Source organism: Eumetopias jubatus, unplaced genomic scaffold (assembly GCF_037043125.1).
Source record: "Eumetopias jubatus isolate StellerSeaLion01/CBP00866 unplaced genomic scaffold, mEumJub1_p1.0 scaffold_10, whole genome shotgun sequence".
NCBI lineage: Eukaryota > Metazoa > Chordata > Mammalia > Carnivora > Otariidae > Eumetopias > Eumetopias jubatus.
This window is the reverse complement of record NW_028274816.1, coordinates 86,002,760-86,019,858: the sequence shown is the minus strand read 5'-3', so window position 1 is coordinate 86,019,858 and position 17,099 is coordinate 86,002,760. Positions and strand designations below refer to the sequence as shown.

At 47.1% G+C, this 17,099-nt stretch overlaps 1 protein-coding gene and 1 pseudogene across 7 annotated transcripts in view; one reads left to right on the top strand and one right to left on the bottom strand.

Moving 5' to 3' along the window:
* RNF157 (ring finger protein 157) overlaps positions 1–17,099 on the bottom strand; it is a 77,336-nt gene that overhangs the window by 16,181 nt on the left and 44,056 nt on the right. For all 7 annotated transcript variants that reach the window (XM_028112331.2, XM_028112334.2, XM_028112335.2 and 4 more), the window contains exons 3-11: positions 12,442–12,530; positions 8,021–8,167; positions 7,451–7,568; positions 6,707–6,773; positions 6,382–6,425; positions 5,750–5,797; positions 2,747–2,818; positions 2,075–2,234; positions 1,806–1,918 (exon numbers count right to left, since the gene is read on the bottom strand). In XM_028112331.2, the coding sequence (XP_027968132.1) occupies positions 1,806–1,918; positions 2,075–2,234; positions 2,747–2,818; positions 5,750–5,797; positions 6,382–6,425; positions 6,707–6,773; positions 7,451–7,568; positions 8,021–8,167; positions 12,442–12,530 (858 nt within the window). The remainder of the gene's footprint in view (positions 1–1,805; positions 1,919–2,074; positions 2,235–2,746; positions 2,819–5,749; positions 5,798–6,381; positions 6,426–6,706; positions 6,774–7,450; positions 7,569–8,020; positions 8,168–12,441; positions 12,531–17,099) is intronic.
* Positions 3,421–3,765, top strand: LOC114216067 (small ribosomal subunit protein eS21 pseudogene; annotated as a pseudogene).

The following is a 17,099-nucleotide window of genomic DNA, read 5'->3' as shown; positions in this document are numbered from 1 at the left end:
GTGTATTTTCTTCCAATATTTTTCTCTGTATGGTTTACACAGTTATATACTCTGTAAATAACAATTTTATATCCTGCTTTTGTCAGCAAACATAAACATTTCCCTTCATATACGTCCCCTTTTCATAGAGTCCACATTTCCTACCTCTTCTACTCATGCTGGGGATTTAGCAACGTCCGACATTTCCTACTGTAAACCACACTTTTTTTCTTTAAGATTTTATTTATTTGTCAGAGAGAGAGAGAGAGCACAAGCGGCAGAGGGGAGAAGGAGAAGCAGACCCCTCCCCCCACTGAAGAGGGAGCCCAAAGTGGGGCTCGATCCCAGGACTCTGGGATCATGACCTGAGCTGAAGGCAGATGCTTAACCAACTGAGCCACCCAGGCGCCCCTTATTTATTTATTTATTTATTTATTTATTTAATTTATTTATCTGAGAGAGGGCACATGTGGTGCAAGTGAGCAGGGGGAGGAGCAGCGGGGGAAGGGGAAGGAGAGAATCTGAAGCAGACTCCTTCCTCACTCAGCACTGAGCCCAATGCGGGGTTCCATCTCAGGACCACAAGATCTTGACCTGAGCGGAAGGAACTCTTAAGCTATCAGACTGCACGACCCAGGTGCCCCCCATGGAGTCTCTTTTGAAAAGCTTTCGAATCTGAAAGGTGAAAAATGGTATCTCATTTTAATTTGCATATTGTGGATTTTTAATGTGGTTAACTTAAAAAAAAAAAAGATGTTTAACCAGCTAGGCATCCTCTTCTGAGGATTTTATTTTTTTTTATTTTAAATTTTTATGTTTTTCCTCTTCTGAGAATTTTAAAAAATATCTTTTGTCCATTTATTTTCTGTTTGATTCATAGGAGCCATGGCAAAGATACTAGGTTTCTCTCTGATATAAATGTTGTGAAGGCATTTTTTTTCCTTAAGTGATTCATGGTTTGCCTTTTAATTTTAATCCTTTACACATCTTTTACACAACTGAACTTTTAATTTTTTTATGTGGTAAAATCTACACTTTATTTTTTCTGTAGCATTCCTCTGCTTTTAAGCTTAGAGAGTCCTCTCCCATTCAAAGTCAACCAAACACTCACCTAGAAGCTACTCTCAGTCTTTAACGTTTGGTTTGCTTTGCTTTTGCTTTAATATAGTTAACCAGTTACTCCGTCTGGAATTTACTCGTTAATCTGGTAAGGAGTGAGGTTCTAAGCTGATTTTTCCTCCGTAAATAGCTAACTAATTATCCTAATACCACGTACTGAAGGAGGACTCTCCTCCACTGGTGTGTGAATCTGGAGAAAGTGTCCGCTAGGACCACACAGCTTCAGGCTGCATTCTAGCGCTATCTACTTGCCCCGTGACACAGAAGTGAAGTATGTCATCCACTTGGCTCCCAGTTGCTGGAGCCATGAAATGGAATAAAGAAAAACGGTTACCTCCTTCGAGGACCCAGATAAACATAGTAAATGGTATTCCAATGCAAAACAATCATCCCCTTGTTCCTGCTTAGAGGGAGCTCCCGACTGGGGTGAGGCTGCAAGCAGGCTGCCCCAGGCTCGGTGAATATTAACTGGACGCCGAATTCCCAAGGAGGAAAAGGGGGATTTAATGATCAGTATCCAATTTTCCGTTGTAATACTGGTTGGTTTTAACACAACGTGACCTCAGCCAGCTTACTAAACACTGCAGCTTGCCAAGGTTTAATTACTTGTTGCAAAGTCAGGTAAAGAAGGATGAAAGATGCAAAGCACCAGCAAGGAGACCAGAGCGCTTGCTTCCCGGGTGGTCCCGGTGCCCAGCCCAACTCACCGAATGCTCTTCCGAGTCAGACGTCTGGGACGAGATGATGGGGTTAAAGCTGGTTGGGGACAAGGGGCCCAATTTTTTCCTCATGGCCCGGATCTGAAGCAGTGCCCGGAAGGCTAGAAGAAGGAAACAGAGCATCAAGCCATGCTGGTGCAGGAGTAAGGATGAACAGGAGCTGGGGCACAAACCACAGTCCCCCCTCCCGCGCGGCGGTCAGGCGGTCAGTTTGCAGACCCTCCCATTGGGTCTTGGCCTGCAGCTCTGGGACTCACGCAGTCGGCAGATGGGGCAGTTGTTGGCCTGGTAGCGCAAGGTGTCGGCACACGTGTTACACAGGCAGAGGTGGCGACAGGGCAGAATCAAAGTGTCCCGGACATCTGAGAGACACACCACACACTCAGCACTGTTATCGCTTACTTCATCCTCAGCCACCTGTCCCAGGAGACAGAAACGTAGCCAGTGACACAAAGACCTTGGTGTCCTCTCTTTTCTATACAACCTGCTTGCCTGAAGAGCTGAGACGAGGAGTAAGAATAAAATCTTACATTTACTTGGGACTTTACAGTTTAGCAAGTGCATTTGCATACTGGGTTTCACTTATTCTGGGAGCTGTTTATCGCAAGCCATCCTAGGGGGCTCAGATGGTCGGGGCAGAGACATAAGAAGACCACACGGGGAAGGGCAGTGGCCACGTGGGAACTCTGCAGGGTAGCCGGGTAACCGAGCGGCCAGACCTCTGCAGAGGAACTCATCCAAACCTGCCGATGCTTTTCATTTCCAAAGTGATATAAGCATAAGCATCTGGAATGAGGAAGAAAATACCCTCCTCGGGCCAAACTGATTCCAGAGTTTGGCATGCTAAATCCCTAGATCCTAGCTTCATCAGAGCGTTTCTCCCTCTGCCTCCTGGGAAAAGTACATTTAGAATTTTGGATAGAACTTGCCTTAGAATCTTGTGTGTTGTACTTGTTTTCAATTCCATAGATCTCCTGAAGGAGGTAGCTGACGCCATCTACCTGAAGAGCAAACAGCAAAGTTCAAGGGCAGGCTGACTCGATGGAGAGAAAGTGGGAACACGCCCCTAAACCTTCTCTGGTAACCAAGGACTACTGATTCACAATGAAAAAAATCAAAGGCCTAGACAAGTAAAGGATGCTTTTATTTACTTATGTTTTCCCTTTGACAGGGAAAAGAAAATCAAATGTTTAATTCACCCACCATTATGCCCAATAGGGAACATAAAAGTTCACAAATCCAACACTAATTCGTGCACTGCATCTCACTGTTAGGAAAGCATAGTTGAGAAAGGCACAGACTGGCAAAAGGGTGGAAGAATATGCATCAAAATAAAAGCATTAGCTATATAATAGAAGTGAAGTGTGGACATTATAAAAATAAAGGAAAGGAGGGGCGCCTGGGTGGTGTAGTTGGTTAAGTGTCCAGCTCTTGGTTTTGGCTCAGGTCATGATCAGGCGGCAAGATTGTGCCCTGCATCGGGCTCCATGCCGAGCACCAGGTCTGCTAAAGTTTCTCTCTCCCTCCCCGCCTCGCGCTCTCTCTAAAATAAATAAATCTTCTTTTAAAAAGATTTTATCTTTGCTTTTTCTGCGCTCGAGCTCGTGGTGGCGGCGGCAGCAGGCGCGCCCTCGACATGCAGAATGACGCGGGCGAGTTCGTGGACCTGTACGTGCCGCGGAAAAGCTCCGCCAGCAACCGCATCATTGGCGCCAAGGACCACGCGTCCATCCAGATGAACGTGGCCGAGGTTGATAAGGTGATGGGCAGGTTCAACGGCCCGTTCAAAACCTACGCTATCTGTGGGGCCATTCGCAGGATGGGTGAGTCCGATGACTCCATCCTCCGACTGGCCAAGGCTGATGGCATCGTTTCAGAGAACCTCTGACTGGAGAGGATCACGGATGTGGGATATTTGTCATAAATAAATAGTAAAACCCAAAAAAATAAAAAATAAAATAAATAAATAAATAAAAAGATTTTATTTTTTAAAGATTAATTTATTTTTAGAGAGAGAGAGCGAGCGCACAAGCAGGGGGAGGAGCAGGGGGGAGAGAGAACCTCCTGCAGACTCGCCGTTGAGCACGGAGCCTGATGCAGGGTTGGGTCCCAGGACCCTGAGACCACGACCGGAGCTGAAATCAAGAGTCGGACGCTTAACCAACTGTGCCACCCTGGAGCCCCATAAATAAATAAATCTTAGAAAAAAATAATAAAGGAATGGAACAGAGAAAGAAAGAGAGGAGAAACAGGCAAGGGAAGGAGTGGAAGGGAAGAGACATGAGAAGAGACAAGGAAGAGAGGAGGACCCTGAAGGAGAGGCCGACGGAGCCCCTCCGCCTGCACGAGCCACCCCACCACCCACACGGCCAAGGAGCCCTCCTGGCCCTATTCCTTAAAACCCCAACTTCAAGGCCCACTTGCCCTAGCCCGGGCCACGTCAGTGTCAAAGCAGGCCCTTCCCTTGTTTCTCTATGTGAGCCCACTCCCCCCTCTGCTTCACCTCTGCCCCACTGAGGTCCTCCCCTAGGACTGAGCCTGTCACTGATTTCACAGCCCACTCTCCAGTTTGACAGAGTCTGCTGCTAACGTCAAGCCGGCAACAGGAAAATAGATAAACCATTTACCTTGAGCTACCCTACCCTTTCCATCCGCTCTAGGTGTCCTGGAGAATGAGGCCTCCCCATGAGACAACTCACCAAGGCTTGGCCTTCCCAGGCAGTACCCTGGGCTCAGGATCTGTTTTCCCCTCTGCCTTTTAAAACTTGTTTCAGGGGCGCCGGGGTGGCTCAGTTGGTTAAGCGACTGCTTCGGCTCAGGTCATGATCCTGGAGTCCCGGGATCGAGTCCCGCATCGGGCTCCCTGCTCAGCGGGGAGTCTGCTTCTCCCTCTGACCCTCTTCCCTCTCGTGCTCTCTGTCTCTCATTCTCCCTCAAATAAATAAATAAAATCTTAAAAAAAATAAAAAAAATAAAACTTGTTTCAACCTACTAATTGATTAAATTGGAAAGGCTATTATCAACAAATTTATACTCAGGTGTTACTGACTGCTATTGACCTCATGAAGAGGCAAGAACACTTAACCCCCAAGAATGAATAATGCATCTATCACCCATCTGCAGGGGGGCCTGCCAATGCGCCCGGCACCACTCTCCCCTCCTCACTCTCTCTGACTCTGCTTCCACTCTGGCAAAAGTGGAAAAAAAAGTACTGGCACCTAGCAGGGGTTAGGAGCAGACACAGGCATAACTTGCTGGTCATTCTGGGAGGGGGCAGATGGCCAGTAAACTTGGGATTTTAGAAAAGCGGTGGTGGGATGAATTAAGCCCAGGGCCCTAATTGGCTCTGAAATGGACCCCAACACTTTATCCTTTAGCTTGGGAGTGTTCCTCACCCTGGCATTTTATTTTTTTTTTAAGATTTATTTATTTGAGAGAGCGAGAATGAAAGAGAAAGAGAGCACATGAGAGGGGGGAGGGCCAGAGGGAGAAGCAGGCTCCCCGCCGAGCAGGGAGCCCGACGCGGGACTCGATCCCGGGACTCCGGGGTCATGACCTGAGCCGAAGGCAGCCGCCCAACCAACTGCGCCACCCCGGCGCCCTCTCACCCTGGCATCTTAAAATAAAAAGAGCTCTCCCTAAACCTAATGTCAAGAGACAAATCTTGTCCTTTCGTTTCTCAAGCCTTTTGCTCAGATAATGGCCGCCTCGACACCAGCCATCCTGGAACAATAAAGACACCCAACATCAGTATTCCTTTCAGGCCACCCAAGGAGTTTCTAACACACAACAGTACTCCCTTTTTCACTTTTCGATTAAAAAAAAAAAGGGCAGTGGGAGAGAAAGGAGGGTGCTTAGCAAAAGAGAAAAAAAGAGAAAGATCAAAAGAAAGAAGGGGGGGCACCGAGGAGCCCTGGCCGTCAAGTACTTACCACTTGTTTCTGTTTGAGGGGCTTGACACAGAAAGTTCCATCTGCGTGCTGGAACGAAAGAGGCCAGTTATGACCTGGAGGCGGGGGCGGGGCAAGAAGGTACCAGGCGTTCCTGGTTACTGCTCTCGATTATACATGCCTGCAATTACAGACTCCTCACACCCGCAGGGCCTTCCAAGTACCCAGCCTGACCTTTCCATTTTAAGAAGAGGAAACTGCAGGGCGCCTGGGTGGCTCAGTCGTTAAGTGTCTGCCTTCGGCTCAGGTCATGATCCCAGGGTCCTGGGATCGAGCCCCGCATCGGGCTCCCTCCTCGGCGGGAAGCCTGCTTCTCCCTCTGCCTCTGCTGCTCCCCCTGCTTCTCTCTCTCCCTCTCTCTCTCCTCCTCTGTCTCTCATGAATAAATAAAAAAAAAAAAAAGAAGAGGAAACTGCGGCCTCGGGAGCTGCAGGTCACACAGCAAGTTAGCAGCAGGTGCTGGAACTAGACCCCAGGGTAGCCTCCGGCTTGACCACATCCTCCGAGCCGGACCCATTCTGCTGCACTCAGGCAGCCGGCAGACAGGGCTGCCCGCGTCCCCACACAAAAGCCAGTTAAAAGTAATAAAATTGAGGCCCTGTGAAGTTACTCACCTTTTCGAAAGTGCCCAGCAGTACATGGCAATGGCCAAAATACTCTGAAAAAAATAAAATAAAATAAAGGCACATGGATGAGGAAGAAAGCCCAACACCACATCTTGATGCCCGTCTACCTTCCCCAATTCCCCGTACCCAGCAAACCAATGCTCTGGGCTGTGAGGAGAAGGGGCACATTCTGTAACCCGTGCTGCTCTCGTCTGCCTGAGGAGCACGCGGGGACGTAGAGACCACCTGCCTGATCCCGATGGAGAGGGCCTGTTGTTCGTGCACCACCAAAGGGCAGTGTGTACAGCGAAAGAAGACAGAAAATGCCCATTACCGTCTCCTTCATCCACCACGGCGTGGACCACTAAAGGGTAAACCTCTCGGTCCAGATCAAAGCCAAGCTGAAGGGAGAGAAAAGAAAAAAAAAAAAAAAAAGGACTTAACATGTTGAAATGGCACAGTAATCCATCAGGGAGGGAGGTGTCGTCAAGAAGCATTAACTTTGGGGCGCCTGGGTGGCTCAGTTATTAAGCGTCTGCCTTTGGCTCAGGTCATGATCCCAGGGTCCTGGGATCGAGCCCCGCATCGGGCTCCCTGCTCGGCGGGAAGCCTGCTTCTCCCTCTCCCTCTGCTGCTCCCCCTGCTTATGCTCTCCCTCTCTCTCAAATAAAGAAAACCTTAAAAAAAAAAAAAGAAAAGCATTAACTTCATCTCCGCTCTGGTTCATCAACCTCGTGACCACCTAAGTCTGTTTCATTGAAGGCCACGGTTTCTTTCTAAAGCCTTGTGGCTATAAAACCCTCTAACTTGCAGTTTCTTTTCTCCAAGCATGGCTTTCTCCAAGTATGTGAGGTGAATGGGCTACTTTGGAACAGAAAAATTAACGACATTAGGTATCTCTTAAGGGCGTGAAGGAGTCACAGGGCTGAAAAGGACAGCGTGGCCTCCGAGCATCCAGGGAGCCCGGACACTGCTGGCCGTAGTCTGGACGAGGCCCTAGGCCCCTCTGGGTCCACGTGAGGAACCGGCCCCTGCACCTCCGCCCAGCAGCCTGTCGCCTGGTCCAGAGGCCGCTCACCTCCTCCTCCGGCCACTCGGAGGGGTCCACGGTGTGAGAGGGCAGGCAGAACTGCTGACAAACCCCTCGCTTGTAGTGCACCGTCTCCGACTGCAGGCTGTTGTCTTTGGGGATGTAGCTGTTGAGCAAAGAGGGAAGCAAAGCAAAAGTCAGTATTGAGCCCAGACAGAGGGGCCATTTCCTCTGTCCCACGCCTGGTCTCATCAGCAGGCTCTAGGTACAGAAAAGGAAAGGAAAGAAAACATTTCCTTTATCATCCGTTTCCTTTGCTCTTGCTCGGTCATGCCGCTAAACTTATCCATTCAACCCACCCATCCGCAGAAAGGCCGCTTAATTGATGTTTAATAGCATCTTGATGAAATGAAAGGTTCTGCGGCCACCTGCCACTGCACACGATGGCACAATTTGCAGGGAAAAGGTAAAGAGGTGGGGCTCTGGGACGAAAATCCAAATTCAGGAGCCAGATCTCACCTGGCGGTAACAACACCTTTCCTTCCATGGGCGAGCGCGGAAGGCATGGACCCTCACCCGTGTGGGAAGGACGCGGCTCACCTGGTCTCTGGTTCTCACCTGGCAATCCCATTCTGGAACTCTTCCGTGGCCTGATAGTAGATGGTGATGGCCACCCGAGCGTCAGTGTCAAAGGTGAACTCCACGTTGTAGCGGACTTTAGCTCTGCCAACCTCTTCTCCAGGGGTCTTTACCTCCTCCGCACACCTGGAAAACGACACAGACTCAGCATTTGGGGGATAGCAAATCAGTATTTTTAAATTTATCTTCTTTTTTAACTTAATACATTGTGAGCTTCTCTCCATGGCCATAGACTTTAGGCCGACGTCTTCATTCTGAATGCTGGCCGAGTCCCTCATGACACTGTGGGGGGGCATTTCAGTGGTATCTGATACTTCATAGTGCTAGTGAACGCTCGGGCATTGGCCAGATTTTTTTTTTTTTTTTTTTGGTTTTTACTGTAATCGAAGTTACTACTCACATAGTTTCCACGAGGCCTGTCACAAAAGCAGCAGGCCCCACCCCTCCCCTTCCTCCTCTTCAGAAACCATCTCTACCTCTTTTAGCTGATTATTTTGGCATTTACCTGCACGTTTCTAGAGAACATGCTTACACGGTTCTTGACTTTTCAGTTTCAGGTGTTATCCACGGACTTCCTACCATGGGAGCCAGGTTTTCTTTCTCTTTCCTCTCGCTGCCCCATATAAGTACGCCCGCCCCCCAGTGCGGACTTCATGATTCTGGTAGCTCAGCACCTTCGTGTCTGCATTCCTGTGATTATATTCACATGATCCCCAGCCTAGCCACAGAGTAATCGCTGATTATTTGTCTTTTCCTGCATCAGTTTTTCTTGGGAGTTTGGGCTGATTTCCTTTTTCAGTGGCTCTGTTTTCTCTGTCTTTTATCACCCACCCAAACCCTAGCCCTCTGCTGGCTGGTTAAATCTCTCTCCATGTTCAGAAGCGCCAGGTGCTCCATGCATTTCGTCTTCTTGAGGAGGTGCCCAGTGGATCCCAGGCCTGTTGTGTGCCTGCACACAGCCTCCAGGGACCACCCTCCCCCATGACCCTGGCGAGTCCCCGCCACCTCCTTCCTGCATCTCCTGACTTCTTCCTCAGGGTATGCTTCCCTTGTGGCAGGGCCCCTCTTCCACTAGGATGTGTCGGAGGGACAAACTCTTTGAGAGATTTTATTCTACAGTCATACTACATTGGAAGTTTGGTTGAGTAAGGAGTTCTAGGTTATAAATACTTCTAAAAAGCCATTTGAAAGCATTGCTGCATTATCTCTCAGCTTCTAGTGTTGCTCCCAAGAAGAAGCTATTCTGATTGCTGATCCTGTTTTCCTATGATGTAGGACCTTCGCCTTATCATCCATTGACCTGGGCGCTCCAGTGGTCCTTGCCATTTAGAAACTCAGGCCCTCTGGTTCTGGGAAATTCTCTTAAATTAGTTATGTCATTAATGATGATTTCTTTCCTTCTATATTCTCTGTGTTCTTTCCAGAACCATTAGTTGGATGTGCGACCTTGTACACCGGCACTCTATTTCTTTGTCTCTTTCCTCTTTTCTGTATCTCAACCTTTTCGCCTCCACTTTCTGGAATGTTTCAACTTTTCCTCTTCCATTCTATTGGCTTTATCATTTCTGCTACTATGTTTTTAATTTCTGAGTCTTCCCCCCCCCCCCCGTTGGTTTGTTCTGCCACTGTCTTTCATATTATGGACATTCCTTATGCATCGAAGAATCTTTGGTTGTCTGCTCATATTTATGAAATTTAAAACCCCAGAGACGCCTGGGTGGCTCAGTTGGTTAAGTGTCTCCTTCGGCTCAGGTCATAGTCCCAGGGTCCTGGGATAGAGCCCCACATCAGGCTCCCTGCTCCTTGTGGGCTCTGTCAAATAAATAAATAAAATCTTAAAAAAAAAAAGAAATTTAAAACCCTAAGGTGCCTGCGTAGCTCAGTCAGTTGAGCATCTGACTCTTGGTTTTGGCTCAGGTCATGATCTTGGGATCCTGGGATGAGCCCCAGGTTGGGCACTATGCTCAGTGCAGAGTCTGCTTCCCCTTGCCCTCTGCCCCTCCCCCGGCTTGTGTGGGTGCTGTCTCTCTCTCTCAAATAAATAAAGAGAGAGAGAGAGAGAGAGAGCACAAGCAGGGGGAGAGGGAGAGGGAGAAACAGGCTCCCCACTAAGCTGGGAGCCCAACATGGGGCTCAATCCCGGGACTTGGAGATCATGACCCGAACTGAAGGCAGACGCTTAACCGACTGAGCCACCCAGGCACACTAAATAAAATAAAATATTTAAAAAACGAAAGTTAAAAGCCCTAATTGGAACTCTGAGTGCATGGTGTAGTTTGGGGACCCTGGGCTTCCCCAGGGACTGATCTGGGTCTTTGGAGGAAACTCCAAGGCCAGTCTCTTTGGTCTTCCCATCCGGGAGGGTTCTACTCCTCAGAGACAGTGTTCCTCTCTTTGGACGAAGGCCTGGGGGCAGAAGGTGTGAGGGCGGCAAGCTGGAGGGTTCAACATCCAGTGTACCTAAATTCACTTAGCCCCCATTTTTAGTATTGCGTTCAACCTTAGCTGTGCCTGGGTCCCCTGAGTCCAGAGTCTCTGTTTTAACTTTTCCATTGAGAATCGTCTGCCAGCCTTCCGCCAGGGTGTGCGGAGGGCAACTCTGGCTGTGCAGCATAAAGGGGGGGATCTGACAGCCTCTTCAGCATGCTTCCCACCAATCCTCTTCATTTTTGCCTCCCATCTCGGTGTCCAGAGGTCCTGGTACTGCCAATTCCTGAGCCTTCGGGGGTAACAGTTTAACTGGGTGATTCTCAGCTTTTCCTTTTGCTCACTCAGGATTCTGATCTCCAGGGCCTGCTAAGTTATTTAACACTTGCCTTTGTTCTAGTCCCTAAACCGCACTGCTGTGGCTTCTTTCCCAACCCCCCAGGTCGTCTGGATTAATGCTTTTAAAAAATACTCGTTAGTGGGTTTTGCCTGGAAGCAAAAGATGTTCAATCCTCCAACTTTACCTGGAAATCTATGAATCAGAATCTACCCTATTTCCATGATCTTGGAAAAACAGCAAGAACACCCTTCACTCTAACGGTTATTGAATAGCAGGTGTTTTCCTCCTATTATCTTGTTGAATCCTGACAACAGCCGTGAAAGGTAAAGTGTGGTGTTGCTCTCTAAGCTCAGGGACTTATGTGAGCTCAGTGCTCGGTGCTCGCAGAGCTGGGAAGCAAGCTGGTCTTCGGCTTCCAGGCGGGGTTCTGCTAGCGCCTCCCAGCACTGCACTCTGCTGGAGCTGTGGCCCTTGAGCCATAGCCAGCACTTGAGCCATAGCCACGCGTGATGAGAGAGAAACACAGTGCAGAGAGTGACCTCAGGAGCCTCAATCCATTCTGCTGCCTCGGGGACTGCCCCAGGGAGGGTGAAGAGCCCCAGGGAGGGCGAGCCCCCAGCTGCAGGCTGCTCCCCGGCAGAGCACCTCCCTCCGAGGCTGCCTGGTCCCCAGAGTGGACTCCGGGGCTGGGGGAATAGTTGGGGAAGCAGTCAAAACTTCAGGGACAAATGAAATATAAAAATGAAGAGAGAAAGACAGAAAGTAAATTAGTGGTTGCTTAGGTCTGGAAGAGGGTTTTGGGGGGGAATGTGGAGTCACCATGAGTGAGTTCAGGGTCTCTTCTGGGGGGTGATGAAAATGCTCTAAAATTCGATGGTAGTGATGATTGCACAACTCTGAAAATACTAAAAACCACTGAATTGTACAGCATGTGAGTTTTATCTTAATAAAGTTGTTATATTAAAACAATTATCTGAGAGAAATAAACCTCCTAATGTTAACAGGACTGACATCTTCCTTTGTCCATTTAGAAAAATCTGGGACCTGTGATTTGCCCTCGCCAAATCTGCCTTCCCAGGGGACCAGTGAGTGCATTAGCAGATTGGCACGCTATCTGCAGCATCAGTGTCAAAATTACACTAGCTTAGGGATCGCACAGAGAAGGCAAGTGTTGATGATAATTAATGTTGATGACGATGATTAACCAACCAGCCGAGGGCACTACAGAGGAAGGACACATGAGATGAAGAGTAAATTTAAGCAATAAAATAAGGACTTTATATTCCAACTTCAAATATCCCATTTTTCCCTAGGCTTGCTGAAGCAGTGGCAAAATTCAGTTGTTCTGTCAATAATTCTTTTTTTAAAAAAATCATAAAACAAGGATAATAATGACTGCTTCCAGGAAAGGGAAAATCCTTCACAAACACAGACGCCAAGTTCTGAACAATCTAGATGCAGGAAGACCTAATCTCCAGGGCCGGGGCTGCTCGGTCGGTGCCAGGGCAGCTCACGTCCCTGAGCCCTGGGGGATCAGACTCCGGGGCTGGCAGAAACTGCTTCACAAGTCTCTGGGGGAGTCGGCTGCGCTGCACCCAGAACCTGGCCTGAGCCCTACCCCAGGGGAACTTACTTTACGAGTCTTAGTGTGTCCTTCCGGATGTTGATCAGGCTTCTCAGAGTCTTCACGGGCTCTTGGGGAGGTGGGGCAGCATAAGGAAACTGTCAGAAACAAAGTGGGAGAAGGCAGTGTGTTTAGAGAGACCACTAACTGTCCCCTGCTGGCACAAAGCCTCATGGCTGACAGAGAACAGCCTTTCGAGGTGAAATGGGAAGGCCCCATTCTCCTGACTGAGGACACCAAGACCCGACATGTTAAGTGAATTTGCTCAAGGTCACAGCCAGTGGGAGAACGGGGATTCGATTTGGCGTCAAAAGGGCTAGATTTATCTGCTTTTTCCATTGTAGGCAGCTTATTTGAGTCAGCATTCAAAATGTGGATAACTAATAAAAACTCCTACTGAAGTTCCAAATACCAAAGGACACACTGTGGCCGAGTTAATCACAAAAGGCTTTTCCATCTGACCTGAGACAACAGGGAGCCAGACCTGCAAGGTTTTTCCTTCAGTGAAGCCACATGGTGTCTTCAGAATTTAGGAACTGCAAATAAAAGAGAAGCCCATCGTGTGTACAGAGCTGAGGCTGCAAACAGTGAAGAACAAATTTTCCCTGCAGCTGGTTATATAAAGCAGAGTTCTTGAAAATGTGAGCCAAGAGCTATTTTGGGGTCATCAAAGGTTTATGATTGTCATTTACCTTATGCTTTCACTCTTTCCCTGTTGAGATGTGGAGTTCTGCATGATGATAATGAGATAAGGAAGGGGACACAGTAGAAAATTTAAGTGGGGTTTGCTTTCAGAGAATTAAGAATGATTTTAAATGCTGCCAGTATTGTTCTAGTGTTATCTGGACAATAAACATTTTTTACACATAATTCACAGAAAACCCACCGGCCAGTCTTTGTAGCTTGGCAAAACTGTGGTACTCCTAGCTCTAGAATTGTCTACCTCCTAGTGCTGGGATCAGAAAATAGGACACCGACATGATCCTCTAATTGCGCCTTCACAGATTTTTGCTGAATGTGGTTCTTTTTCTTGGGAAACATAATTTAACCTATGGTACATCTGATTTTATATATTTAATATGATTGCTGATAATTCACTTGTATGAATGTGACCCTGAAGTAAATACATTCCGTCTACCTTATGTGCATTCAGATTACCCACTTTGTGGGTATTATATAGCAACACTGAATGTGTTCATTGATACATTAAACATATATTCTTTTAAAATATAGAATTGTTGGGCGACTGGGTGGCTCAGATGGTTAAGCATCTGCCTTCGGCTCAGGTCATGATCCCAGGGTCCTGGGATCGAGTCCCGCATCGGGCTCCCTGCTCAGCGGAGAGCCTGCTTCTCCCTCTGCCTCTCTCTCTCTTTCATGAATAAATAAATAAAATCTTTAAAACAATTTATAGGATTGTTGGTTTTTCTAATTACAAAGCAATACATGTTCAAATAGAAAAGCTGAAAAACACACAAAAAATGCAAAATCGGCTACAATTTCACCACTCGGCAATACCAAAGTTAACACTGCAGAATGTGTCTCTCCAGATAGGCGTCCACCCCCTACCCATCTGTCTCCCCACCTATCCTTCTCTGTGTCTAGGCATGGTTTCAAACTGTGCCCACTATTTTATTCTCTTTTTCACTTAGAAAGATGTGGCAAGCATTTCAAAAGTCTATAATCAGACATGACTATACACGCTGGAGAAAGAGACAGTTTATTTAATCAATTTCATAGTATTCAACGTTTTCCATTGGTTTTACTCTTTCTTCTTTTTTTTTTGCCAATACAAATGTTGTGGTGAGTGCCTTGTTCCTACATTTCTGCATGCTTGTTTGATTACTTCCTTAGGACAAATTCCTAGAAGTGGAATTACTGGATCAAAGAGTAAGCATATTTTTAAGACTTTAAAAAATATTTTACCAAATTGTTCTCCAGAAAGCTGATTCCAATTTTGCTCTCCCACTGGCAGCATATGAGGAGGCTTTTCTATAGGAAAGCTGCAATTCTAGTTCAGATCCTCTCTGTGGCCCATTTCCCCACCCCCCACTTCCCTAGGCTGTCACACTAAAGGAATTTAAAACAATTTTAAAATAAGCTTAAGCAAAAAGTAATTAGGCAAGAAAATCCGACACAAATGCTAGTCTATTCTAAAGCCAAAATAAATGACTTTGGGATTAAAATTTTTTTCTGGAGTAGCAAAGTTAATCATATTCATTTGCACAGGTACTTGGGAGTTATCCGTAACTCCTACCTGAGTTTAAAAAAAAAAAAAAAAGGCGATTCTTCTTTCATTCTTCACCCTTCCCCCCCCCCCAAAAAAAGAAAAACAAAAGGAAAGTGAAAAAGAAAGATGAGTGTTCTTCGTCTTCCACTTAGAATAATCCTGGAGCTTCAGTTCTCTGTCAAAAAGGTACTGACCTTGAAGGTTCGGTCCATTAGTCTCTGAGCAGACCAAACTTTATTCTTTGTCCACTAGTCTTTACCTAAAGCCTGTCTTCATTATGAAAAGTGCAACAGAATTCCAGAAACTGCATTTGGGTATCCTTCATGAAGCTGCTCAGTTTATATACTCCAGAATGATGTCTGAGAAATGGGAAGGCATTCCATAAGGCCATCTTGAGCTTGAGGCAAGAAGTCAGGATAGGCCTTACAGAAGGCCTGGCAGTCTTCCTCCATCTGTGGACCCGGTGGCATGTTTTGTACAAGATTGAAAGGCCATCTCTTCCCCTTGACGGGCTTAGTTGTGCCAAGGTTGTATCTGAGAGAAGAAACTCTGTTTGGTCCTTCCTTGTCACCATTTACTCCTTAATTTAGTGGATGTTTACTGAGTATCTACTATGTGCCAGGATCAAGCTGGGTTCTTTATATAATTTTTTATCTTACTTTATTTAGTTGTGGTAAAATACACATAATATGAAAATGTTCACCTTCACCATTTTAAGCACACAGTTCAGTGGCCTTAAATGCATTCACATGTCATGATACCATCACCACCATCCACCTCCAGTTTAAATACATTCTTATTTGGTGCGCCTGGGTGGCTCAGTCAGTGAAGCGTCTGCCTTCAGCTCAGGTCATGATCCCAGGGTCTTGGGATCGAGTCCCAGATCAGGCTTCTTGCTCTGCGAGGGGCCTGCTTCTCCCTCTCCCTCTGCCCCTGCTCGTGTGCTCTCTCTCTCAAACAAAAAAATAAATAAAATCTTTAAAAAATATAAATTTAAAAAACACATTCTTATTATTCTTATTTAATATGCTCAACACTAAGAGACATGTCTGCCACACACACCAGATTGTCAGGTCCTCGAGGAACTCAAAAATATGTTGGTTGATTAGATAAATGAAGAATGTCAGTATTAACATCCTCATTTTGCAGATGAAAAAACTGAATTAAAAGATTTGTGTAGGGCGCCTGGGTGGCTCAGTTGGTTGAGCGACTGCCTTCGGCTCAGGTCATGATCCTGGAGTCCCAGGACCGGGTCCCACATCGGGCTCCCTGCTAGGCAGGGAGCCTGCTTCTCCCTCTGACCCTCTTCCCTCTCGTGCTCTCTCTCTCATTCTCTCTCTCTCAAAAAATAAATAAAATCTTTAAAAAAAAAAAAAAGATTTGTGTAATTACTGAAGATCCAGGGCTAATGAGTCGTAGCATCAGGATTTGAACCCAGAGCCAGGAATTGACTCCAAAGCCACATTCTTTCCATTGCAGCTGCCTCAGCTAGTGCAGGGCAAGCTGCTCTGATCCCGGGAGCTCTCTAGGAGCCTGTGTAAAGTGTAGAGAGTCTGACAGTTAAACACTCACTGCAAAAGATACCAAATCCTGTTCAGGTTCTGAAAGCTAGTCGAAACTCTGGATTACATTCTTATGCTTAGCCAGCAGTACATACAGAAGCAGATCTAATGCAATACTCCTTTTAAATTTTAACAGGAGTAAGTATCTACGGTCTTAGAGAAAAGCTTCCTTGGAGCACAGCATGACAAAATCCTTTCGTTCGTAAGATCTAAGAGCACCTGCAGAAGACACGAACGTACATTCAGGGTATGGCGGTGCCAGAGAACACTGCCAGCAGCAGAAGCAGCCACTGCTCACCTCCTGCCTGAGCTGCTCAGAAGCGTGGTACTGATAGATATTTCTAGAACACAGTGGTTTCTCCTTGAAACTATTTTTAAGGAACAAAGATGTGTATCCATCCATTCAATACTCTCACTTCGCCCTGAGTCCCGTGCTGGGCTTGGGATCTGGTGAGGGACCAGGCACCCCTCTCTTGGTTCTGTCCGTAGGGGACCCAGAGCTGTGACAGCTTGCATCTGGTCCAGCACCCTCCCAGGACTGGCCTGCTGTGTCTGCACTGAAATTAGCCCAAATCTCAGAGTCCTTTAAATCCCGAACATCTCAAGTCCATCACAGGAGTATAGTAGAGGCTCAGCCAAATGAACTCTTTCAACGGGCCCCCGGGGACTGCCCATCCAGGTTCTGCATGAACACTGAGCAAGTGAGTCCCTCTTTGGCCTTTACCCTAGTGTTCATCAGTTTCCTTTTACACTTGCCTGACACTGGCCAAGTGCCACCTAGTGACCAAATGAGGAACTGCCAGTTTAGACGGAACAGAAGCAGCGTGCGCCGCTGAACGAGTCTGTGTGTGTGTGTATATCAACCATATAGCCTA